General features: G+C 52.4%; 2 protein-coding genes and 4 non-coding genes across 8 annotated transcripts in view; all 6 read right to left on the bottom strand.

Moving 5' to 3' along the window:
- The window catches only part of GLB1 (galactosidase beta 1), a 60,561-nt gene extending 43,916 nt beyond the window's left edge, over positions 1–16,645 (bottom strand). The window contains exons 1-2 of one of the 3 annotated variants that reach the window (XM_075921843.2): positions 16,521–16,645; positions 717–886 (exon numbers count right to left, since the gene is read on the bottom strand). In XM_075921843.2, coding sequence (XP_075777958.2) covers positions 717–886; positions 16,521–16,586 — 236 coding nt within the window. In that variant the 5' untranslated portion in view covers positions 16,587–16,645. Of the gene's footprint in view, positions 1–716; positions 887–2,803; positions 2,895–3,377; positions 4,921–16,520 lie in introns of those variants that run through there. The other 2 variants (XM_014572899.4, XM_075921844.2) reach the window with 2 other exon arrangements.
- On the bottom strand, positions 6,015–16,631 carry TMPPE (transmembrane protein with metallophosphoesterase domain). The gene is made up of 2 exons (XM_075921845.2): positions 16,521–16,631; positions 6,015–11,006 (listed from the first exon to the last, which is right to left on the bottom strand). The coding sequence occupies exon 2, from the start codon at positions 10,917–10,919 to the stop codon at positions 9,600–9,602; it is 1,320 nt and encodes a 439-aa protein (XP_075777960.2). The 5' UTR covers positions 10,920–11,006; positions 16,521–16,631; the 3' UTR covers positions 6,015–9,599.
- Positions 16,646–17,684: 1,039 nt separating the features above from the next.
- On the bottom strand, positions 17,685–17,803 carry LOC149525401 (5S ribosomal RNA). The gene has a single exon (XR_016349021.1). It is a non-coding gene; the product is annotated as a 5S ribosomal RNA (ribosomal RNA).
- A 1,522-nt stretch (positions 17,804–19,325) lies between these two features.
- On the bottom strand, positions 19,326–19,444 carry LOC142827453 (5S ribosomal RNA). The gene has a single exon (XR_012902180.1). It is a non-coding gene; the product is annotated as a 5S ribosomal RNA (ribosomal RNA).
- A 1,526-nt stretch (positions 19,445–20,970) lies between these two features.
- On the bottom strand, positions 20,971–21,089 carry LOC149525400 (5S ribosomal RNA). The gene has a single exon (XR_016348996.1). It is a non-coding gene; the product is annotated as a 5S ribosomal RNA (ribosomal RNA).
- A 1,531-nt stretch (positions 21,090–22,620) lies between these two features.
- LOC149525399 (5S ribosomal RNA) lies at positions 22,621–22,739 on the bottom strand. Its single transcript, XR_016349019.1, has one exon. It is a non-coding gene; the product is annotated as a 5S ribosomal RNA (ribosomal RNA).
- Positions 22,740–23,779: the final 1,040 nt, after the last annotated feature.

The following is a 23,779-nucleotide window of genomic DNA, read 5'->3' as shown; positions in this document are numbered from 1 at the left end:
CTCCCCATTGAGTAGTGTGTGCCTACAGGCTGTATGCTAGAGGATCACAATTTATCTCAACTGCTAAGTTGTAATACAAGAAGAGGAGCAGAGTAGATAGAATTCAGATAATAGAGAGTGCTGTAGAGTAGCGCTCAAACGAATGCAATTTTCTATGGAAGTGTTTCGGTTTGCAGGGAGATCAGGATCCTCAAGTTCTCACTACAAATGATCCCCGAAACTGAAAGCAAAACCTTGACAAGCCAGCAATTCTCAAGCAGCCTTAACCTAACACCTCATCCCTTGGCTTAGGACTTTCACAGGTCTTAGCCCACTTCTGTGGGCACATTTTCTTTGATCCTTGCCATACCTAGGATGAAGGCAATACCAGCCAAGAGGGACAGACCAGAATATGGAATAAGAAACACATGTGCACAGCTGCCATTTACTCCCTTCCAAATCAACACTGCTCATTTAAAATGGACACATTTGCATTAAACAAAAATAAAAATCCAGCCTATAGTCAGATTGTTTCCTTTTATGAAAGACATGCCCCATATCTCAAAACACAGTTTTAAGTGGAACATCTGTCAGCTCAGCTACATGTTCACAATGCTCCTGGATTCTCTAGAGTCTGGCTAACAATAATGTAAAAGAGGCTGCCTTGTTCAGCTTGCCCTCCTCTTCCCCCACTGTTCTGGTTTAAGACTTCTCCTAACAAGTCAAAAGCTACTTACGTTTGAATAGCATCAAGCCCTGCCATCTTCATCTTCAACAGACGGTCTTTCCAATAGTATCGAGGCACACGGGAGTAATGAATGCTGCCCGAGATGTAGCGGAATGGTTTCCCATCCTTGAGGAAGTAGTTGTTATTATAATCGATCCCAAAACTCCTTGGGGATGCATTCTGTGAATCAAGATTATCAGATGTGAGCTTCAACCTCCATGAAAAGGACAATAGTTTTCTGTTAAAACACCCTGCTTACTAAACTCTTCAGTCCACTAGATCTCTGGCAAGTTCAGAAGCCCAACCGGTTGTGATGTCACCATTTTTGGACTGCTTGTCCCATTTGGTGCAATCTGATCCACTTCAAGTAGGCAAGATGTGCTCTTCTGTAGGACTAGACTTAAGATCTTTCAGTATTATTTCAAGAGACTGCGTCAGAGGCTGATAAACCATCCCATCCCTCTCCTCCATTTTGCAGCAGAATTTTAATATGAATCTCCCAAAAATTGCTCCCAACACATGCCAAATAAACCGAGCTAAGTAAGACCAAAAGAACCATAGCAGACATGTAGGCCAGGCAGTGATGGCAATAGTTGCTGCACTGAAGTGGTTTGGTTTTTCATTGCCTTACACCCTGGACTGTTTTACATCTGCTTGGTGCTTGGTACATCCCTACGCAGAAGAGCACTCCTGATGAGAAAGCAGCATTCACACTTGCCATGGCAAAACTTTCGTTGGGAGTAGAAGAGTTAAGCAGCCACGAACAACAACAGTTTTGTTAATCAACTGCAAGTGTAGACAAAGCCTATGTTATCTGAAGGGTTTAAGAGCTTAGTCTACTATATTTTTGAGAGAGTTTGTCAGTCTGTTCAAGAACTCCTCCTAAACAGAAAGAGCTGGGACCACCCCATTCAGCGTACAGCTTCCTCTTCATAATTTAAAGCAAGGGAAGGGTTTGGTTGGGCCAGGAAAATGGGATGTGCCTGGAATGGGATTGTTTCTCATAAAACCAAACAGAAAAGAGACAATCTCTAGGCAGGTAAAAGGGGCTGACTTGGGGCACCCGCCTCCCCCATCCAGGACTGCCCCAAGACTCCCACTCCCCATCCCCCAGATGCCCTTTAGAGGTATGAGGGGTATGTGTGGCTGAAGCTTTACCTCCTGCCCACCCCCGATTCATATGGAAACATTGCTGGCTGCTCCCCTTTGTCCGAGAGCGAGGGGGAAGCATACAATTTGCTGCATTCCTCACTCTGGCTGAGGACCCCACTGGGAAGACAAACCTGGACTTGCCACATCCGAGGGACATGGACCCTTGCCCTTGGCCCCAAGCTGCTGCAGTGACAGAGAGTAGGATAGTCCTCTCTCCCCCCCAGAGCAACCTGCATACTGAATCTCTCATCCTTATCCCCCACCCCAGAACAATGATTCAAATGAAGCATGCACATTTTCATTTTATTAAAAAAAAAAACCCAACCCAAAATTAATTGAGTTGAGGAGTCAAGTAACACCGGGTAAACCTTCTAGTTTCTAATAAGTGGAAGACTGTTTAGTAGCCAAGGCTCTTAAATCTCCATTAGTCTCTATATTTAAAAAAATAATCACTTTTCAGTACCGGTAAAGGAAGGAGAGTTATTCAGACACATGGGGGAAAAAAAGACTGCAAATTTCTGCCAAACAACATAAAAACAGCCATACTGGGTCAGACCAAAGGTCCATCTAGCCCAGTGTCCTGTCTGCCTATAGTGGCCAATATCACATGCCCCAGAGGAAGTGAACAGAGTAAGTAATCCTCACATGATCCCTCTCCTATCATCTATTTCTAGCCTCTGACAAACAGACGCTAAGGAGATATTATCTATGAAGTTAGAAATGTAAAGCAACATATATTGCAACCAAACCCCTACATTATAATCCAACACAATTAACAAATTCCCATCAGCTCTAAATGTAATATTGGACACTCCTATAGTTCCTTCCAGCTGAGGATCTCAAAGCAATTTACAATCAGCAAACTAAGGTTCAACACACCCTCGTATGTGTCCATTTGGCAGATGAAACAACTAGAGCAGAGCATTAAGGGCCAGATTCTGATACCTTAACTCCATAAATGTAGGTTCACTCTTCAAGTGCTTCCACTGACTTTAGCAAGGTGCAATCCAGCATCCAGAGTACTGGAATCTTGACTTGAAGTGACTTGGCAAAGACTGATTCCACAGGAAGTCATTGGCAGAGGCAGAAACAGAATCCAGATTATTCTTCAATCCTAGACTTATGATTTTAAAGGGCTGCTGCACTTTACATTTTGTAAAAATTGGGAGGAAAGGGGGGGAGGAATCAATTAAAAAGTATTTTTAAAATCATGAACCCTTCTGCATTGAGAATCTGAAAGAGAAACTGGCTTCATGCACAAGAATGAAAGTAAAATCAGCATCATTCTCCAAGCAGAAAGAGTAATAAACTGACCAATGAACTGGATTTTTATAATTGTAACATTTAATAATCTAAACTGTTATTAGTACCAAGATAACAGTAATATGTTGAAGATACATATTTGTAAGTTAACAGTACACTTTAACCATTACATAGAAGCCTTCTTGTTCCCACATACTCCTAGTTCCTGCTTTCAACCAGATGTTTTGCATGACAGTATTGTTTTTAAGTCACTCACCCTCAAGCACGACCTTTGCACATTTCCACATATGCACACAAAATCATCTTCAGCTAGCATCAGGTGGTAGGTCAGAAGTCAAAACACAAACTGAAAAAATAAGCAGCATACTTGTCTAAATGAAACAGACCTTCTAAATTGGGTGAATTCAATACAGGTCAGAGGTGCCAGCCTACTTTAAATTCTAGATGGGTGAACCTAAGTCAATGTAAGACAAAACACTCGTACCTTCAACTGAGAGAGGGGCCAAAGACCCTAGTAAATAGATTAGAAAAAAAACAAATGTTAGAACAGGAAAGCTGGGGGAGATTAAAAACCAATGATACTGGATGAGGGCACCCAGTTGCAAACTCTTAACCCCAACAAATAGTCCACAAAGGGATCAGTGGAGACCACCCAGAGGAATTCAGCCCAAGTGTGTGACACAATTAAGGAACAGAAGTAGGTTCCACAGCCAGAGAATACATCCCTACTGAACTTCTACCTCCCAGACTGATGGATGGCCATCCCAACCAAGGCCAGAAGAAGGTAAATGAAGGATCACACAACTACAGAGGAGGAATCCATAAAAGAAAAGATTTGGGGAAAGTACAACCAGCACCTCAGCTGAAGGATCTGCAGGAGGTAGAAAAAGGGTCTGTTGCAGTGGAAGTAGGCATGTGCGAAAGTTGCCCCTACAACACAAAACAGGATGTGCGCCAGTCAAAACCACAGCTTCACATGTGGAGGAAACCAAAAGCATTGGTGTGGATACCCAATAAATTCTTAACTTTAGTAGGCTTGAGGGAAGACTGAAAGAACTGGGCTTGTTTATTTTAGAGAAGAAAAGACTGAAGGGGGGACATGATGGCACTTTTCAAGCATCTAAAAGGGTGTCACAAGGAGAAGGGAGAAAAATTGTTCTCCTCAGCCTCTGATGATAGGACAAGAAGCAATGGGCTTAAACTGCAGCAAGGGAGGTTTAGGCTGAACAACAGGAAAAACTTCCTAACTGACAAGGTGGTTAAACACTGGAATGAATTGTCTAAGGAGGTTGTGGAATCTCCATCACTGGAGATATTTAAGAGCAGGTTGGACAGACATGTATCAGGGATGGTCTAGATCAGCAGTTCTCAAACTTTTTGGGCTCTGGAGCCCTTTACACATGTGTAAACATTTATGCGGAACCCCAGAGGTGCACTGATTGTATGTGTTGTACCTATTGATGTTTCCAGATTGTCAACCTCACAGAGCCCCTGGAGCTCCATGGAGCACAGTTTAAGAAACACTGGTCTAGATGGTGCTTGGTCCTGCCGTGAGGGCAGGGGACCGGACTCGATGATCTCTCGAGGTCCCTTCCAGTTCTAGTGTTCTATGATTTTCCAAAAGTTACTTCTAATCTCCTTCCTATTGGCATTTGGCTTCAGGGTTCCCCAACAAGCAAACCCTCTCCAATCAGGCAGTACCAATTCCTTTTTTACTGTAGTTTATGTTTTAATATTCTCCACTGCACCTATCAGGACATGAAGGACCATAGTATAAACACTCAAAGTATATCTTGAGAGAAAGCTGTATCCAGAACTGAAGGAAATGAGAAGGAAAAAGAGAGTTGGAGGGTGGGGGGAAATGAAATCTGGTTTGCTGGGGGTAGGGGAAGGAAGAAAATTAGTTAAAAAGGTGCACTCAATAGGCAGGAATAACCTGGAAACTCAGAGTGTTGAGGGATTATGGTATGGGAGCATGAGAAAAAGAAGCCTAAGGACTGGCTTTGCCCTGCTCCCCCACTATTTGGCAGGTACTTTGGAAACTCTACATGTCACTATTTAGAAAACAACCAACCTTCTAGGAGCCCAAGGTCTATACAGAAGGTAGAACAGCTCATTAAATGGGTATGTTATGCAACATGACAGCAAAGAGAACTAATGCAATTTTAAAACGGCCACACAAACAGCATGTCATAGACCAAAAAGGTAACAATCAGCACGGCTCTGGTATGATAGTCCCTGGAATAGGTTAGAGGAACACTACTAGAAGAGGAAAGAGCCTATTCACATAAAGTTACCATGGGGTGGGAACTTACAGTGCAACAGCTCTGATCGGTTGAACCACAGGTTCAAAACTCCCTTCCCTTATTCCCATGAATGTTTAAAAAAAAAAAAGAACACATGCCCTTCAGCTTTGGCGTACCTCTCCATAGCACTTCTCTCCAGTCCCCGCCATAGTGAGTATGGCTTGATGCGGGGTGGAGGCAGGAGAGAGGGGTAGGAAATGTTGTGTCACAGGAAGTTATATAATTTTGGTCCCTGTTCCCTGAGTAGCAGCATAGGGCACTGAGCTCCAACACTATTTTCCACAGGCAATGATGATTTAAGTTGATGTCTCACTCTGGAGGATATCAGAGGCACAGACAATACAGCTGCTACTGGCTTCCTGAAGCCACACAGACCCATATTGCCAACCAAAGTCATGAGGCATAGGGAAGAAATAAGGCTGCCATCCCTAGCAATCACTGAGGAAGGACTGCAGAGTACCTGCATGAAAGTTTCATCAATATCTCTCAGAAGGATAAAAAGCAGGACAATGTAGCACTTTAAAGACGTAACAAGATGGTTTATTAGATGATGAGCTTTCGTGGTGACCTTCCTTTTTTCACTTGCACACTTGCACACAGGAATATCAAAACTCCCTACACAGAGTGGCCTGGATGCATGGTACAATGCTTTGCATTTGTGCCTTATTAAACTTAATTGCTGAACTAAAATTTTTTTTTCAACTTAATCCCTGAACAGAGTATGATCATTACAGAAGACGCTTGTCTCCACCATGGACAATATCAACTTTTTATTAATTGCGTGGAGCAGTAATAATCTTAGCATTCAGTGCATTCATTACATCAATACTATGACTTAAAAATAGGCATGCTGATTCTCCAAGGCATATGGTTTTATATTATAATTTTCACAAAGTGATCATAAGTTTTGGGTATGCTGCAAATGGTGCTCAAAGTACACTTTTCAATCATTTTGCATTCTAGTAGAAATCAAAATAAAAAAATATTTAATTAAATCCCAGAGCAATCACCATTAAAGACAACAAAAACAGATGAAAAAGAAAGTTAATAAATAAGGCATAAAGCTTTTAGATCCTCCTATCAGAAAAGTTATGCTTTCTATTGTTATACAGGCATTCACACAAGGTCAAAATGTTCGTACAGTACAATTTAAAATCACTGGCTTCCTGAAGGGGTCAATCCTCCAGACTGATTTTTGTACACATTTGCATTATCTTGGAAAGGGCTGGAGGGAAACAGAGCTAACTGACATTTCAGGGCTCACTGAAGGCTTGGCTCCATTATGAGGTGTCTAGACGCCATGGTGATCAATTTAGCCAGTCTAATATAGACCAGTTAAATCAAACGCCGATCTCTGTCAACTCTTGTATTTAACGAAACGAGATGAATAAGGAGAATCGACAGGAGAGTTTTTACTCACAACCGCCCGCAGTGTGAACCCTGTAAGTAGATCTAGATTTCATGAATTTGAGTTACGCTACTAGCAACTAAAATTGCATAACTTAGATCAACCTGTCCTTGTAGTGTAGGCCTGCTCCCAGAAACTAACACCGAAGCAAACGCCTGTGCCTGCCTCCAATGGAAGGTTCTTAGCTACAGAATTAGCCTGTGCAACTTGGCAATAATCCTCAGTGTGGCCTAGAGAGAATGTGCTACCAAGTTGGAGACATGGATTTTAACTCAGGTCTTTCACTGACAACAAGAACTGGAGACTATCACTGGGGGCAAACTCGTGGTGGTCAGGTAGCAGCAACACCAACTCGGCCTGGGAAAGAGCAGTCATAAGGCACACACACAGTGGATATGTGGGGCTCTGTTTGTGTTTTGAGCTCTTCAGATGAAAGATGCTGCATAGATACAAAGCATTTTGTGAAGGTGCAGTGTATTTAGATACTGGGAAACTAGAGAGAAGTGGTTCAGTGGTTACGGTGTTAGCATGGGACTTGGATTCAATTCCCCTACTCTGCCACGTTTCCTCTCTTCCTCATCTGCTAGAGCGTCTTTATGCTCAAAGGACTGGTGTGAGGAAGATAGTGAAATGTTTCAGATGCCGTTTAAATGGACACAAAAAGATGACCACCTTTTTCCAAAGCGCAACAATGAGGGGTCTTGACGCCAGGAAATCTACACACATACAGAAGTTAGAATCCCTAGAAGTTAGAAGTTAGAACTTCAGAGTTACAAACTGAGCAGTCAACCACACAACTCATTTGGATGCAGCAGCAGACACAATTATGCAACAGGAGAAACCAAAAATAGAAAATTCAGTACAGTACCACGTTCAATGTAAGCTACTAAAAGATTTGAAAAGGCAAGGAAACTTTCCACACTTGTTTCATTTAAATTAAGTTGGTTCAACATAGGGAATGGTTAACCAGTTATGGTGATGTTTACCAGTTACAGTTAACTGGCGGGAGCTGGAGCAGCCCCTGCCCACACCATGGGCAAAGGTGCTCCAGCTGGAGCATGTAACATTTAACTGATCAAATGGGATTTTACATCCCTTAACACAGAATTTTTCCTCTGCATAGTGAAGTTTCACAACTGCATGAAATCAATGTTCAATTGTAATCTTCTGAAACTTTGTGCAGAATTATGAACATTTCAGAATTACGTACAACCTCCATTCTTGAGGTTTTCATAACTCTGAGGTTTACTGCAATGCTATTTAATCCAATTCCGGTAAAGGGAAAATATTAATTTACAAACTAGATTACTTTAAAGTAAGTTCAAAATTTCAAGTACCTTTCCCGTCAGGCACGGCTGTTTTATTTGTATATTCTCTCTCTCTCCATTTGTTGGGTAAAAATCTTATACAAACAGAAAGGAGAAATTAACTATACAATGGAAAGAAATTACAAACTAAGTCTACCTCAAGGATACAAATGGGGGAAAAAAAAGGTTTTTTTGTTGTAGTTATTTCAACTATAGATTTTAAGGCTATGTCTACATTAGAGCCCTTACAGCAGCACAGATGTATTGATACAGCTGTGCCGCTGCAAGATCTCCCATGTAGCCACTCTATACCAATATGAGAGAGCTCTCCAATGGGCATAATTAAACCATCTCTAAAGAGCAGCTGTAGTTATGTCAGCAGGAGAGTATCTGCTGCAGACATAGCACTCTTCATACCAGCACTTCCGTGGTGAAACTGTCAATCGGGGGCAGGGTATTTTAATCACACCCTTAACTGACAAAAGTTTTACTGATAAAAGTGCTAACACAGACACTCTCACAAAGGTCCTGAACACTCAGAATGAAATGAGAATTTGAGCTAATAATGCCCCTTTTATAAGCCCTTTATTAAACACCCACTAGATAAATTCTATACTTCGTCACTATAAAAGTCTCTCAAATTCTTATGATTTGGATTGTTGATCTAGATTTTACAGGAGCCAATACAGAGGGACGCCAGCCCTCCAGGACTGTCTTGTAGTCTAAAGGAACTAAAGTTTTAATTGATCTTTAATTAAAAGATGGGTCATATAATAAAATCTCCAGGAATAAATCCAACCAAAATTGGCAACCCTAGCATGGATAACTTGCTTCACTAGTGGTTTTGCAGTAACATCTATAGGTCCCAACTGAGATCAAGGCCTCAGAATACAAAACAAACAGAATCCTTGCCCTTTCCTCCCCTTCAATTCCTAGAGTAGGAGTCAGCAGGAATCAATAAGCCTGAATGAAGACTTTGTAGAGCACACGGGGGAAAATTTACATCAGTTTTACCACATCTCCCAGTGGACAAACTGTGCACCATTAGGAATTAGGCAGCACTCCATCAGATGGCAAGAATCAAGTAGAATGTGAGCCAATGACAGATTACAAAATATTGAATACACACAGTAAGCAAACTTAAAATGAAACACCAATGCCATGGCGATAACTTTTCAATGAGGCATCTTAACAGCACAATGAACACATCTAATTGACTTATGGATCACTTCCAGTCATCTGTCATGGGTGTTTGATAAGCCTACAAGATGGTGGAAGAAACAGTGCTATCTGCAGAAGGAGCAGCATCAGCTTACAAAGCCAAGTCCATCGCTGCTCTAACCTCACCAACTTCCCCAGTGTTATATCGCGGATGGACTTGGCTCAGGGACTTGTGCATATCAGAGTCAGTTCTACTGGCTGATAGAAGATACAACATTTTCAAGCTGGCAAACCATTCAGGGAGAGCGCAGGATGATCTCCGTTATTTCAGCTCTGCTACCCAGCCTCATTGGAATTCCATAATACATAGTCCCCGGGCTGACATATATGAAAGAGCTCTGTCCCAATTTATACAAGCCAACGAAGAAGGGATTCAGTAAATAGGCACCAGCATTCAGAGGGAATATTTGCCCACCGTGAGTGTGGCCAGAAAGGACCAAGTTTATGTCTGGCCGTTCATGGAGAGCCCATTTTGCAGCCAATGGCTGATGAGCCAGAAGTACTATTGCATGATCAGCACTACAGTTACTTAAAGCTTTTTTTAAATCCATGCCGTGACCAGAATAGCGCAACATCTGAGCTTCAATATCATCAACGCCAGCCAAACAGAACCAATCAATGCTGCTCCTTGGAGAAGAGATCTTCACATTCTCATTGTGGAGTGGACGAATATTAAATGACTTCAGCAACTCAAACCAATTGTTGACATCAGAAGTATAATACTCATGGTTTCCAGTGACAAAGTAAGTTCCCAATGGGGAATTAAGCTCACTAAGAGATTCGGCAGCAGGGCGGATGGCCATCACTTCAGAATCCGATAGATCACCTACAATCACAGTGATATCTGGTTTTAAAGCTTTGACCATCTTCACTACCATTCCAAGTTTAGTCTTCCCTACAGTGGGTCCCAGATGGATATCGCATATCATCACCACCTTTAGGCCATCCATGGACAAAGGCAGTTTGTGAATAGGAATCTCCACTGTGGTCACTGCAGGAGGTTGGGAGGCATTCAACAACCCAACAGTAGTCAGTGCAATTGTTACCATGACAGCCAGAATAGGCTTAATCATAGTTTTACTACTCTTATGGACACCACTTGTCTGAGCACCCCTCCTGATCAAGAGCTTATAAACTTGTTCTACAGTGCCCAAAGCAAAGAGAAAGAAAACAAGGATTATATAGGCTCCTAGACATGTGTAAGAAGCTAAGGAAAAGAAACTGGGCTCTTCTGCGATAAGAAACAACAGTGTAAAAAAGCTTGAGTGTGCCAAGGCTAGAAACATGAGTACAGCTATTTTCCATGGCATGAAACAATAGGAGCTGGCAGCTGAAAGCCTGTAGAATGTGGTCACTATACATCTCCAGATATAAAGAGAACCTATGAGCATCAGTGCATTAACAAACAGTGCCATCTGTAATCTCTGCAGCCACCTCCGTGTACTGAATTCAAGTCGCTCTGCCAGGAAGGTCCGGGATATCATCATGAAGACGAAGACAACACCAGCAGCCACTGTAGCCTTTGCTTCAAGCGGCAATTGCCTGAAGGAGATCATCTCTACCAGTCCCTGCACCTTCCTGTTCTATAGAAGTTTCCAGTAGGTAAGAACGTGGTTGTGAAGGGACTTCTTGGTCAACTTGGCCTGCAACCAGGAACCAGCATCAGCTTTTTTATATTAGACATAAAATCCCCTTTTCCCAGGCTAGAAACCAGACAGAGGCGTTATCCACCATCTAAAGCCCAGAACACCAAGGCTGAGGAAGAGACAACTGTCACTATCAAGGATAGCTATAAAATGTACATTAACTTAGAATAGCTATGATCTGAGAACCCAGTCCTGATCTCTATACCTCATCTACCCTCAAGGTTCCCAGATAAGTTATAACAAAAACCTATGAATGATAAAGCAGTAATACAAATTCTCATAATTCTGGCATATTGTTTCAAATCACACAGTTATGATTGCTTTCCAAAAACCAATAAAATATTACCAGACCTTGTTTACTCCACAGAAGAAACACAACTATAGTTAATACTTTGCATTCACTACCTAATCTACTTCCCATGCACAATAACCTTGGAAAATTGAAGATGGTGCATCATTAAGACACTTCTCTACACCCATAACACAGAAACTCTTCTAAGAATCAGTAAGAAAAAAAAAGCAAAAAGCTACAAACATAATCTTTGATCATACAAATTTTCTCTCAAGTTGCGACGTCTGTTTCGCAGCTTAGCGAATTATCCCTCCTAAGCCAGCAGCATGGTTATTCATGATGCGCTGGACACTTTTCAACTACTCCCCTTTTAAAAGGGGCTCTACACATTTTGATATGGTTCCGCTCTCACATAAACAAGAATACCAGGGCTTCCAATTTTTTGTTTTATTTTATGAGTTTGTGTATTCGTGTCAGGTCAGTTTGTAGTCTCGCTCTGAGAAATCAAATTATTCCAGAAGTTTATTTTAAATATGGGTGACAAACTAAAATAGTGTTTTTTCCCCAGTGACCCATGGTGGTGACTAAATGAATATCAGAATGATGATATAGCCATCAATCATTCAGTTCCAGGCTTCAGCCATTCAGTATCACTGGAGCATAAACATAAAGCATGAAAACTACTTCCTCCATCTCATCCCATACTTCTGCTCCTCAGAGAAACTGTAAGGAAAAATAATACATGCACATCAAAAATCCCTTTAAAGCAGCCTTGAATAGTTGCTCAGAGACGGGAAATATAAAGGCCTGCACTTTCAAGGTGACAGTGTACTCATTTATGGCAAACAAGTTTTGAAAGATAGTTTAAAGCAACATTAATTTAGGGTGTGTGATGTAGTGGGGATTGTGTTCACTCTCTTATGTGATGATTCCCTCATTGCAACCCCGTGTGTGCGCCTCAGTTTCTTGGGCACTGCACCAGTGTCAGAGTGAGGATAGAAATCTTCAGGGCCAGCTTTAGGCCAATTCGCCCAATCCCCCAAATCAGGCCCTGCACCTAAGAGGGCCCCTGTCAAGTTACTGGATCTTGAGGGGAGCAGCCAGATCACTGATGCACCCATAGGTGGGGGGTGTTGGCCCCAAAAATGGTATAGAAGTGGCCCATGTGAGGTATTGAATAGAAGCTTACTGTCTGATAATCCTATGTACGCTGTTCATGTGTTTGTATAATGTCTGTGTGTGCAACTATTAGCATGTAATGGTATGGATACTGAAGATTTCCCTGCATGTGGTTGAGCATTGGGCAGGGCCGGGCCTGTGGACGTGCTAATTAGCGAGGCCCTGTGGGACAATGGCTCTCAATGGGCCAAGGACACCTAAAGAATGGGGGCTGTTACCTGAGAGCTGCCAGCAGGGAACACAGAGATTGGCCTCGGGCAGTTGACCTGCTACAGCCAAGAAGGGACCAGGATGGAGGGATAAATAGGCCATGTGGTCAACGCCATCTTGTTCTCAGCTCAGCACTTCATCCCAGAGGCAGCATTGCAGGGATCGAAGAGACCGGAAGACCTGTGGACCCATCCTGATGGTAGGATGTGCAACAAGGACTTTTAAACCAGCAGCTGTAATATCTCTGCTAGAGCCTGCATCGAGAACTGGGAGATTCGGTGCATGTAATGTAATATTCTTTAACAACCTTACTCTCATGCTTTTTTTTCTTGTGATAATAAACGTTTAGATATAGATTCTAAAGGATTGGCTCGGCGTGATTTGTGGGTAAGATCCAGAGGGTAAATTGACCAGGGATCTGTGGCTGGTTTCTTGGAACCGGACAGGACTTGTTCGGGGTAGGTGGGATTGGGTGCTAGGACCCCCCGCCCCCCACCTGTGTATAGGCCCGGGGCCATCTGGGGCATGGATATTGCTGGGGTGTCGGAGGGGTTTTGCTCATGAGGCTTCAGGCAGGCTGCTGAAGAGCTGTGTGGGACTGGTTTGTGGCCTGTTTGGAAAGGTCACCAGTCTGGGGAGTGTAAGAAGCCCCGGATTTGAGCAATTCGCCCTGAGCGGACGCCCTCAGCTGTGCCCAGACACAGCCCGGTCCGTCACAGCCCCGCACCCTAAAGCAAGTGGGCCCCGTGCCCGAAAGCCGGAAGTGTGCTGGTGTGCCAGGCATGCTGCGGGAGGGGCCGTTGGCCCCAGAGAAGGAGCATGGGGGCTTCCCTGCGCTGCAGGAGAGGTGAGTTGAGCACAGGGGTTTCCCTGCGCCCCGGAGGGGGAGCTGGCCCTGGGGTTTGGCGGGAAGGTGGGACTCTGCCCTGAGCTGGGACCTTAAAGGGACTGTGACTCTTTTTTTGTGTGCTGGTTTTTTGTGTGGGGGGGGTTTTTTTTTTTTTTGCGCGCTCAACCAAAAATCCTGACTGTCAAAACTGTTCAAATTGGTGCCGCACACGTCCTAAAGCTGGCCCTGGGAATCTTGTGTATGTGCTAAAATGGGGCAGCCTCCCCTCAGTGAGAGCCACACACAATAGCTCAGTCTGTCCTGTAACCTGAGCCTAGGTGGTGGAAGCAACCAGGTGACACCTTGCCCAGGAATCTGAACAAAGGAGTAGGCAGAGGCAGCCTGGAGGGCTGGGACTAGTTGCTGGGTGTGTGAGGTTTTTTGGGGGGGCAGGTTTAGGCCTGGGCAGAAGTCCAGAGCCGTGGCTCTGGGCCCCCTTATCTCCCAAGAGGGACTGTACTGAATGTTCCTGTAACAAGAAACCTTCTGCTCTACTTGGTAGCTGAGAGAACATGGGACTGCGGATGGGGGTGCAGGACCCGGTGATTCCCCCACACTCCGTGACAGGGTGGTCATCAGTCCTTTCCACACGTGTAGTTTAGGCCAGGATTTAGGGAGACTCTGAATCAACATGAGTTTTGGTATGGCAGCTAAGACTTAGACCCCCTCATCAGTACCTTGCAGCTTCCATAAACTAAACCCTTTTATGTGCATTCTGATAACATATTCTCTTTCTCCCCCACCACTAGCAATGTGAAAGGTTAACTGGAACTGATGCTTACCAGTTCCAGTTAATTGGTAACTGGTGGGGCTGGAGAAGCTCTCCACTTCCAATGGAAGAGGAGGGGAACGCTGCAGACAGGGGCCTCTCTAGTCGTCTGAGCAGCCCCTGTTCACAGTGGGCCCAGGCATACCGCAGGGGGCTGCTCCAGCCAGGCTAGAGCCTGGGGAAGGGGGGGGCGCCCCTCTGCCCACACTCCTTTTAATCGATTAACCAGTTAAACAATGTTTAACCTGTTAATAAATTAAACAGTATTTCACATCCCTATCCCCCACACTCTTATTTTTAAATCATGAGGTCACCAGAACGACTATTTTAAGTTTTTAATTAATATTTGCTTTTTAAAAATAATTCAAAAAGGTGATGTACTGTGTTACTGACTGTTGTCAGTTTAAACCAACCTCTCCCCCACCTAGAGTCATTCTGTTTTTATTATGTGTTAACTTTATCTAAAATATGTATACAACATTTAAATGGATGACCATTAAAATAATGCTAAGAGCTTACTTCAAATGCAACAAAACCAAAGGAAATGCTGCCTTACACCTCTTCACTCAAGCCTTAACTGGAAGTACAGCAATTCCTCACTTAACACTATATATGTTTCAGAAAATGATCGTGTTAAGTGAAAACGTGTTATGTGGGGTCAATCTTCCCATTGAAAATAATGGAAAAGGTGGGGGTCGCGTTTCAAGCGGTGGTGTCTGCTGGGTCCCAGACATAAGGTTGAAGGAGAAAGGGGACTGGGTTACAACAGAGAGGGGAGGTGTTTGGCTCTGGGGAAAGGAGGGAAAGGGAAGGAAAGGAAAGGGGGATTGGGTTGGGAGCATGCCCCTGTGATGGGTCTGATGGGACCCGCACTGCGTCTGGCAAGGGGAGGGTTGCTGGGGAATGGCGCGGTGAGTGGCAAACCTTCCGCTACTTTGCAGAGAGGTGAGGGAAGCCCCGCACAGCCACCAGCAACAGACGGGCTGGCAAAATCGTGTTATTCCAGGGTCGTGTAATTCAAAAAATGATCCCTAAAAATAAAATCGTGCTATTGCGAAAACGTGTTAAGTGGACACATGTTAAATGAGGAATTACTGTATTGCAACCACTATAGGACTTTAGCAAGACTGTAACCTGGAATGTGGCTTTGATGCATATCTATATAGAAGGAACAAGTACAATGATAAAGCATATTAAAAATGGTGGGGGAAAAAGTGGATACGCTTGCCTGTTCTCAAACCACACCAGTAAATCATGTTTTCTACTGGGTATGTTGTCGGAAGCTGGCACCATCAGAACAGCCCACAAACCAAACACAAGCAAGGCTGTTAAAGATGTAGAGTCATATAACTCGTCAAGATGAATATTCAGAATCAAAGGCTAAAATAAGGCTAACAAGGGGGCGGCGCTGTAATGACAATTCATGGCTTTATGGGTGAGAGTTCAGAAAGCATTGAGCAGGAAGACAGATCTCTCCCTCACTAAACCCGGTAGCACAAAATCCCTTTGCTGCAAGAAACAGAAGACCCTGCCTCAAACAAGCCCAGAATCACAACTCCATAACCAAGGAAAGGGAAAACTAATGTAGCAGAGTTAAGTAACCTGAATCTGTCCCTTCCAACAAGTTGGCTCCCCACAGCAGCGTCCTGTAACCTCCACAAGCATCAGACAGATTAGTTCCCTTTCGGATGGGGGTATCCAGAGCACTGAGGAGCAAAAACCGACTCGCCCGTTCTTCAAAAATACAGTTGAAACCACAGCAGCAGATTACCCTGCTCCTTCCTCCCCGCCCCGCCCCAGCAGCCCTGCGAGGCAAGGACATCGGGGGCTCAGAGAGCAGAGCCGCCCTCTCTGCCATGCATCCACCCCGTGCACCCCACCGCCTGCAGCCAGCCTTGACGAGGCGCTGGGGGGACTGAAGAGAAGGGCCCCGAGCCGCCCCAAGACGTTTGCAATGTGTGTACGTAAAGGGAGGGGACCCAGCCCCCCAAAAATCTCCCCAGGGGCTGGGCTGTGATTGGTGCGTCTCCCTGCTCCCGCCGTCTCTGCAAAGTCTCCGCCCTGAGCCGAGCTCCGCGCCCGCAGAGGTGCCCAAGGCCGGTCCCCGCTCCCCCATGCGCCCCGCCAAGGAGCTGGGCCCAGCAAGGCAGCGCTCCGCGGGGAGACACGTACCTCTGCGCCGAGCCCCGCGCCGAGCAGCGCCACCAGCCCGGCGGCTCGCAGCAGCAGCAGCAGCATGGCCGGTGTCTGCCCCAGCTGCAAGCAGACGCCGAGCCCCGTCCCGTGACTGCCTCGAGTCAGCTGATTGCCTCAGTGTCCCGCCCAGCTCCCCGCCTCTCCCAGCCGCGCTCGCGGGCCCTGCGCCCCGGCCCGGGGACTGGTTGCACCAGGCGCGGCCCTGCCGGCTCCTGCACAGAACAGAGCGGATGGGCCCCAAGTAGGGGGGACCCCAAAACTACAGGGACGCTCCTGCAGGCACAGGGGGGGGGGGGGCTGGGGAAAGCGGAAACGTTTCAAACTCTCCCATGGCAGTGTTCCTGAAGCCCTCCTCGCCACCCACAAACACACTGGAATGGCTAAAGAACAAACACCTAAACAATCCCCAAAGTGTTAATTTCAAAATTTGAGGGGAAGGACAGAACGCACATGAAATAGCAACCACATAAGAAGTAAAAAATATATTAAAACTGGCAACCCTACCCCTGCCCACTCACACCCGTCTCCCTCCTCAGCCTTTCCCCCCAGCCTCACATGCTCCCGCCATCGCAACCCCCTCGCCACACAGGCTCTCCTTCGCCTGCGCCAAGATCCCACGCCCACAAGGTGGACACCGAAGCCCGCGCCGCGCCCCCACACGACAGGCGCCGGTCGGGGAAAAGGAGACGGGGCCGGGGGCGGGCCGCGGCCGGGGCCAGGCTGTCCGTTAGGCGCCGAAGGCTCGGCGCCAATGGCCTAGGAAGAACCGAGGGCCTGAGACAAATTCAGAGCTGACTCGAAAAGGAGCAAACTGCTCGGTCAGAGGTAAGAATTCGCTACGTGGCCGTAGAGTAGGCACAGGGGCACACCTCGAAGAGCAGTTCAATGCGAGGCCTCTTTAATCGTTAGTCCGCCGACAAGAGACGGGGCTGGAAGATGCCTTAGACACAGAGGCGCGCGCGCGCGCACTCCGGCACGCAGAGTGCCACGGGCGGCTGCGGTGGGGAACGGGGAGGGGGGCTGGAAGGCGAGAGGAAAAGGACTTTGGGGCACCCCGGCTGGCCCGGGCGGGGAGCCGATTGGCGGCGGCAAAAGCGCGGGCGCCCTGCGGGGGGAGGCCTGCCGCCCGAGGCGGCAAAAAGCCTACAGCACCCAGTATTCCCAGGAGGTCTCCCATCCAAGTACTAACCAGGCCCGACCCTGCTTAGTTTCCGAGATCAGACGAGATCGGGCGTGTTCAGGGTGGTATGGCCGTAGACGTTGACGCCTGCCGCTGTGCCTGCCTTTAAAGCAAGCCCGCGCCCCGCCTCCGCCGGCTCCGCGCCGCTCTCGCCCGCCCCTGCTCGCCGCAGGACTGCCGCCCCCGCCCCCTCGCACCCTCTGCCCGGGCTTACCAGAGGCTTGCCACAAAACTACCCGACGCGCTTGCCATCCCAGCACAATCTGCACGACATCGGATTTACAAAATACTCCACGTTGACATTTTCTCCGTTATATTGTCTCAAATTGCTTTCCCACGCAGAAAAGCTCAAATGCCGGACTGTCCGCTGCAAAGCCGCACACCTGGCAACCCTGCCCCTGCCCCGCTCGCACCCGCCTCCTCCTCAGCCTTTCCCCCCAGAGCCCCACATGCTCCCGCCACCGCTACCCCCTCGCCACGCAGGCTCTCCTTCGCCTGCGCCCGCGCCACGGTCCCACGCCCCCAAGGCCGACCCCCAAGCCCGCGCCGCGCCCCCACGCCGCCCTGCCCCGCACGCTGCCGCTACGGCGCCTCGCCTGCACGCACCCCGCCGGGGCGGCCCGCAGCCCACCCGCGCCCCGCTTTGCTGGCGGCTCCTGGCGCTCCCCGCGCGCTCGCGCCGCCCCGGGGACGCCCGCCCCTCCGCCTGCCTCGCGCCCGCCCCGGGGAGGGGGAGCGGGAGGGGAACGGGAGGCCTCCCGCGACGGGCCCCCTCGCCTCGCCCCGTCCCGGCAGAGGCGGGCTGGGCCGCCCCCTCGAGCCCCGGGGCCACCCGCCGCCCGGCCTCCCCGGGCACGAGGGCCGCCTCAGGGCAGCAGCGGTCTCTCTGGCTCCAATTTTAGGGGGCCGGCTGCCAGAGGCCGGGGAGGCCTGCTGGCGAAGGGCTTCCCCGAAGCCGCTGCCCCCAAAGCCCCGCCCCCTTGCCCCCGGGGCGGCGAGCCTTCTGGCTTCCCCTCCCGGGCAGACCGGGGCAGCAGGCGGCCAGGCAGGCAGGCAGGCAGGCCTCGGGCCCGGGGCGGCCCTTCGGCCAGCCGGCCTGGCGCTCCTGCTGCCGCCCGTCGCCGCGGCAGGCGCCGGTCGGGGAAAAGGAGACAGGGCCGGGGGCGGGCCGCGGCCGGGGCCAGGCTGTCCGTTAGGCGCGGAAGGCTCGGCGCCAATGGCCTAGGAAGAACCGAGGGCCTGAGACAAATTCAGAGCTGACTCGAAAAGGAGCAAACTGCTCGGTCAGAGGTAAGAATTCGCTACGTGGCCGTAGAGTAGGCACAGGGGCACACCTCGAAGAGCAGTTCAATGCAAGGCCTCTTTAATCGTTAGTCCGCCGACAAGAGACGGGGCTGGAAGATGCCTTAGACACAGAGGCGCGCGCGCACTCCGGCACGCAGAGTGCCACGGGCGGCTGCGGTGGGGAACGGGGAGGGGGGCTGGAAGGCGAGAGGAAAAGGACTTTGGGGCACCCCGGCTGGCCCGGGCGGGGAGCCGATTGGCGGCGGCAAAAGCGCGGGCGCCCTGCGGGGGGAGGCCTGCCGCCCGAGGCGGCAAAAAGCCTACAGCACCCAGTATTCCCAGGAGGTCTCCCATCCAAGTACTAACCAGGCCCGACCCTGCTTAGCTTCCGAGATCAGACGAGATCGGGCGTGTTCAGGGTGGTATGGCCGTAGACGTTGACCCCTGCCGCTGTGCCTGCCTTTAAAGCAAGCCCGCGCCCCGCCTCCGCTGGCTCCGCGCCGCTCTCGCCCGCCCCTGCTCGCCGCGGGACTCCCGCCCCCGCCCCCTCGCACCCTCTGCCCGGCCTTACCAGAGGCTTGCCACAAAACTACCCCACGCGCTTGCCATCCCAGCACAATCTGCACGACATCGGATTTACAAAATACTCCACGTTGACATTTTCTCCGTTATATTGTCTCAAATTGCTTTCCCACGCAGAAAAGCTCAAATGCCGGACTGTCCGCTGCAAAGCCGCACACCTGGCAACCCTGCCCCTGCCCCGCTCGCACCCGCCTCCTCCTCAGCCTTTCCCCCCAGAGCCCCACATGCTCCCGCCACCGCTACCCCCTCGCCACGCACGCTCTCCTTCGCCTGCGCCCGCGCCACGGTCCCACGCCCCCAAGGCCGACCCCCAAGCCCGCGCCGCGCCCCCACGCCGCCCTGCCCCGCACGCTGCCGCTACGGCGCCTCGCCTGCACGCACCCAGCCGGGGCGGCCCGCAGCCCACCCGCGCCCCGCTTTGCTGGCGGCTCCTGGCGCTCCCCGCGCGCTCGCGCCGCCCCGGGGACGCCCGCCCCTCCGCCTGCCTCGCGCCCGCCCCGGGGAGGGGGAGCGGGAGGGGAACGGGAGGCCGCCCGCGACGGGCCCCCTCGCCTCGCCCCGCCCCGGCAGAGGCGGGCTGGGCCGCCCCCTCGAGCCCCGGGGCCACCCGCCGCCCGGCCTCCCCGGGCACGAGGGCCGCCTCAGGGCAGCAGCGGTCTCTCTGGCTCCAATTTTAGGGGGCCGGCTGCCAGAGGCCGGGGAGGCCTGCTGGCGAAGGGCTTCCCCGAAGCCGCTGCCCCCAAAGCCCCGCCCCCTTGCCCCCGGGGCGGCGAGCCTTCTGGCTTCCCCTCCCGGGCAGACCGGGGCAGCAGGCGGCCAGGCAGGCAGGCAGGCAGGCCTCGGGCCCGGGGCGCCCCTTCGGCCAGCCGGCCTGGCGCTCCTGCTGCCGCCCGTCGCCGCGGCAGGCGCCGGTCGGGGAAAAGGAGACGGGGCCGGGGGCGGGCCGCGGCCGGGGCCAGGCTGTCCGTTAGGCGCCGAAGGCTCGGCGCCAATGGCCTAGGAAGAACCGAGGGCCTGAGACAAATTCAGAGCTGACTCGAAAAGGAGCAAACTGCTCGGTCAGAGGTAAGAATTCGCTACGTGGCCGTAGAGTAGGCACAGGGGCACACCTCGAAGAGCAGTTCAATGCAAGGCCTCTTTAATCGTTAGTCCGCCGACAAGAGACGGGGCTGGAAGATGCCTTAGACACAGAGGCGCGCGCGCGCGCACTCCGGCACGCAGAGTGCTACGGGCGGCTGCGGTGGGGAACGGGGAGGGGGGCTGGAAGGCGAGAGGAAAAGGACTTTGGGGCACCCCGGCTGGCCCGGGCGGGGAGCCGATTGGCGGCGGCAAAAGCGCGGGCGCCCTGCGGGGGGAGGCCTGCCGCCCGAGGCGGCAAAAAGCCTACAGCACCCAGTATTCCCAGGAGGTCTCCCATCCAAGTACTAACCAGGCCGGACCCTGCTTAGCTTCCGAGATCAGACGAGATCGGGCGTGTTCAGGGTGGTATGGCCGTAGACGTTGATGCCTGCCGCTGTGCCTGCCTTTAAAGCAAGCCCGCGCCCCGCCTCCGCCGGCTCCGCGCCGCTCTCGCCCGCCCCTGCTCGCCGCGGGACTCCCGCCCCCGCCCCCTCGCACCCTCTGCCCGGGCTTACCAGAGGCTTGCCACAAAACTACCCCACGCGCTTGCCATCCCAGCACAATCTGCACGACATCGGATTTACAAAATACTCCACGTTGATATTTTCTCCGTTATATTGTCTCAAATTGCTTTCCCACGCAGAAAAGCTCAAATGCCGGACTGTCCGCTGCAAAGCCGCACACCTGGCAACCCTGCCCCTGCCCCGCTCGCACCCGCCTCCTCCTCAGCCTTTCCCCCCAGAGCCCCACATGCTCCCGCCATCGCTACCCCCTCGCCACGCACGCTCTCCTTCGCCTGCGCCCGCGCCACGGTCCCACGCCCCCAAGGCCGACCCCCAAGCCCGCGCCGCGCCCCCACGCCGCCCTGCCCCGCACGCTGCCGCTACGGCGCCTCGCCTGCACGCACCCCGCCGGGGCGGCCCGCAGCCCACCCGCGCCCCGCTTTGCTGGCGGCTCCTGGCGCTCCCCGCGCGCTCGCGCCGCCCCGGGGACGCCCGCCCCTCCGCCTGCCTCGCGCCCGCCCCGGGGAGGGGGAGCGGGAGGGGAACGGGAGGCCGCCCGCGACGGGCCCCCTCGCCTCGCCCCGCCCCGCCCCGGCAGAGGCGGGCTGGGCCGCCCCCTCGAGCCCCGGGGCCACCCGCCGCCCGGCCTCCCCGGGCACGAGGGCCGCCTCAGGGCAGCAGCGGTCTCTCTGGCTCCAATTTTAGGGGGCCGGCTGCCAGAGGCCGGGGAGGCCTGCTGGCGAAGGGCTTCCCCGAAGCCGCTACCCCCAAAGCCCCGCCCCCTTGCCCCCGGGGCGGCGAGCCTTCTGGCTTCCCCTCCCGGGCAGACCGGGGCAGCAGGCGGCCAGGCAGGCAGGCAGGCAGGCCTCGGGCCCGGGGCGCCCCTTCGGCCAGCCGGCCTGGCGCTCCTGCTGCCGCCCGTCGCCGCGGCAGGCGCCGGTCGGGGAAAAGGAGACGGGGCCGGGGGCGGGCCGCGGCCGGGGCCAGGCTGTCCGTTAGGCGCAGAAGGCTCGGCGCCAATGGCCTAGGAAGAACCGAGGGCCTGAAACAAATTCAGAGCTGACTCGAAAAGGAGCAAACTGCTCGGTCAGAGGTAAGAATTCGCTACGTGGCCGTAGAGTAGGCACAGGGGCACACCTCGAAGAGCAGTTCAATGCGAGGCCTCTTTAATCGTTAGTCCGCCGACAAGAGACGGGGCTGGAAGACGCCTTAGACACAGAGGCGCGCGCGCGCGCACTCCGGCACGCAGAGTGCCACGGGGGGCTGCGGTGGGGAACGGGGAGGGGGGCTGGAAGGCGAGAGGGAAAGGACTTTGGGGCACCCCGGCTGGGCCGGGCGGGGAGCCGATTGGCGGCGGCAAAAGCGCGGGCGCCCTGCGGGGGGAGGCCTGCCGCCCGAGGCGGCAAAAAGCCTACAGCACCCAGTATTCCCAGGAGGTCTCCCATCCAAGTACTAACCAGGCCCGACCCTGCTTAGCTTCCGAGATCAGACGAGATCGGGCGTGTTCAGGGTGGTATGGCCATAGACGTTGACGCCTGCCGCTGTGCCTGCCTTTAAAGCAAGCCCGCGCCCCGCCTCCGCTGGCTCCGCGCCGCTCTCGCCCGCCCCTGCTCGCCGCGGGACTCCCGCCCCCGCCCCCTCGCACCCTCTGCCCGGCCTTACCAGAGGCTTGCCACAAAACTACCCGACGCGCTTGCCATCCCAGCACAATCTGCACGACATCGGATTTACAAAATACTCCACGTTGACATTTTCTCCGTTATAGTGTCTCAAATTGCTTTCCCACACAGAAAAGCTCAAATGCCGGACTGTCCGCTGCAAAGCCGCACACCTGGCAACCCTGCCCCTGCCCCGCTCGCACCCGCCTCCTCCTCAGCCTTTCCCCCCAGAGCCCCACATGCTCCCGCCACCGCTACCCCCTCGCCACGCAGGCTCTCCTTCGCCTGCGCCCGCGCCACGGTCCCACGCCCCCAAGGCCGACCCCCAAGCCCGCGCCGCGCCCCCACGCCGCCCTGCCCCGCACGCTGCCGCTACGGCGCCTCGCCTGCACGCACCCAGCCGGGGCGGCCCGCAGCCCACCCGCGCCCCGCTTTGCTGGCGGCTCCTGGCGCTCCCCGCGCGCTCGCGCCGCCCCGGGGACGCCCGCCCCTCCGCCTGCCTCGCGCCCGCCCCGGGGAGGGGGAGCGGGAGGGGAACGGGAGGCCGCCCGCGACGGGCCCCCTCGCCTCGCCCCGCCCCGGCAGAGGCGGGCTGGGCCGCCCCCTCGAGCCCCGGGGCCACCCGCCGCCCGGCCTCCCCGGGCACGAGGGCCGCCTCAGGGCAGCAGCGGTCTCTCTGGCTCCAATTTTAGGGGGCCGGCTGCCAGAGGCCGGGGAGGCCTGCTGGCGAAGGGCTTCCCCGAAGCCGCTGCCCCCAAAGCCCCGCCCCCTTGCCCCCGGGGCGGCGAGCCTTCTGGCTTCCCCTCCCGGGCAGACCGGGGCAGCAGGCGGCCAGGCAGGCAGGCAGGCAGGCCTCGGGCCCGGGGCGCCCCTTCGGCCAGCCGGCCTGGCGCTCCTGCTGCCGCCCGT

Source organism: Pelodiscus sinensis, chromosome 2, assembly GCF_052426305.1.
Source record: "Pelodiscus sinensis isolate ZL-2025 chromosome 2, ASM5242630v1, whole genome shotgun sequence".
NCBI classification, from domain to species: Eukaryota; Metazoa; Chordata; order Testudines; family Trionychidae; genus Pelodiscus; species Pelodiscus sinensis.
Note: the sequence above shows the minus strand (reverse complement) of the source record. Positions and strands in the feature narration are given on the sequence as shown.

Bases quoted from the DNA above. Each gene is read 5' to 3' on its own strand.
- TMPPE (XM_075921845.2), bottom strand. From the start codon at position 10,919: ATGATCTCCTTCAGGCAATTGCCGCTTGAAGCAAAGGCTACAGTGGCT.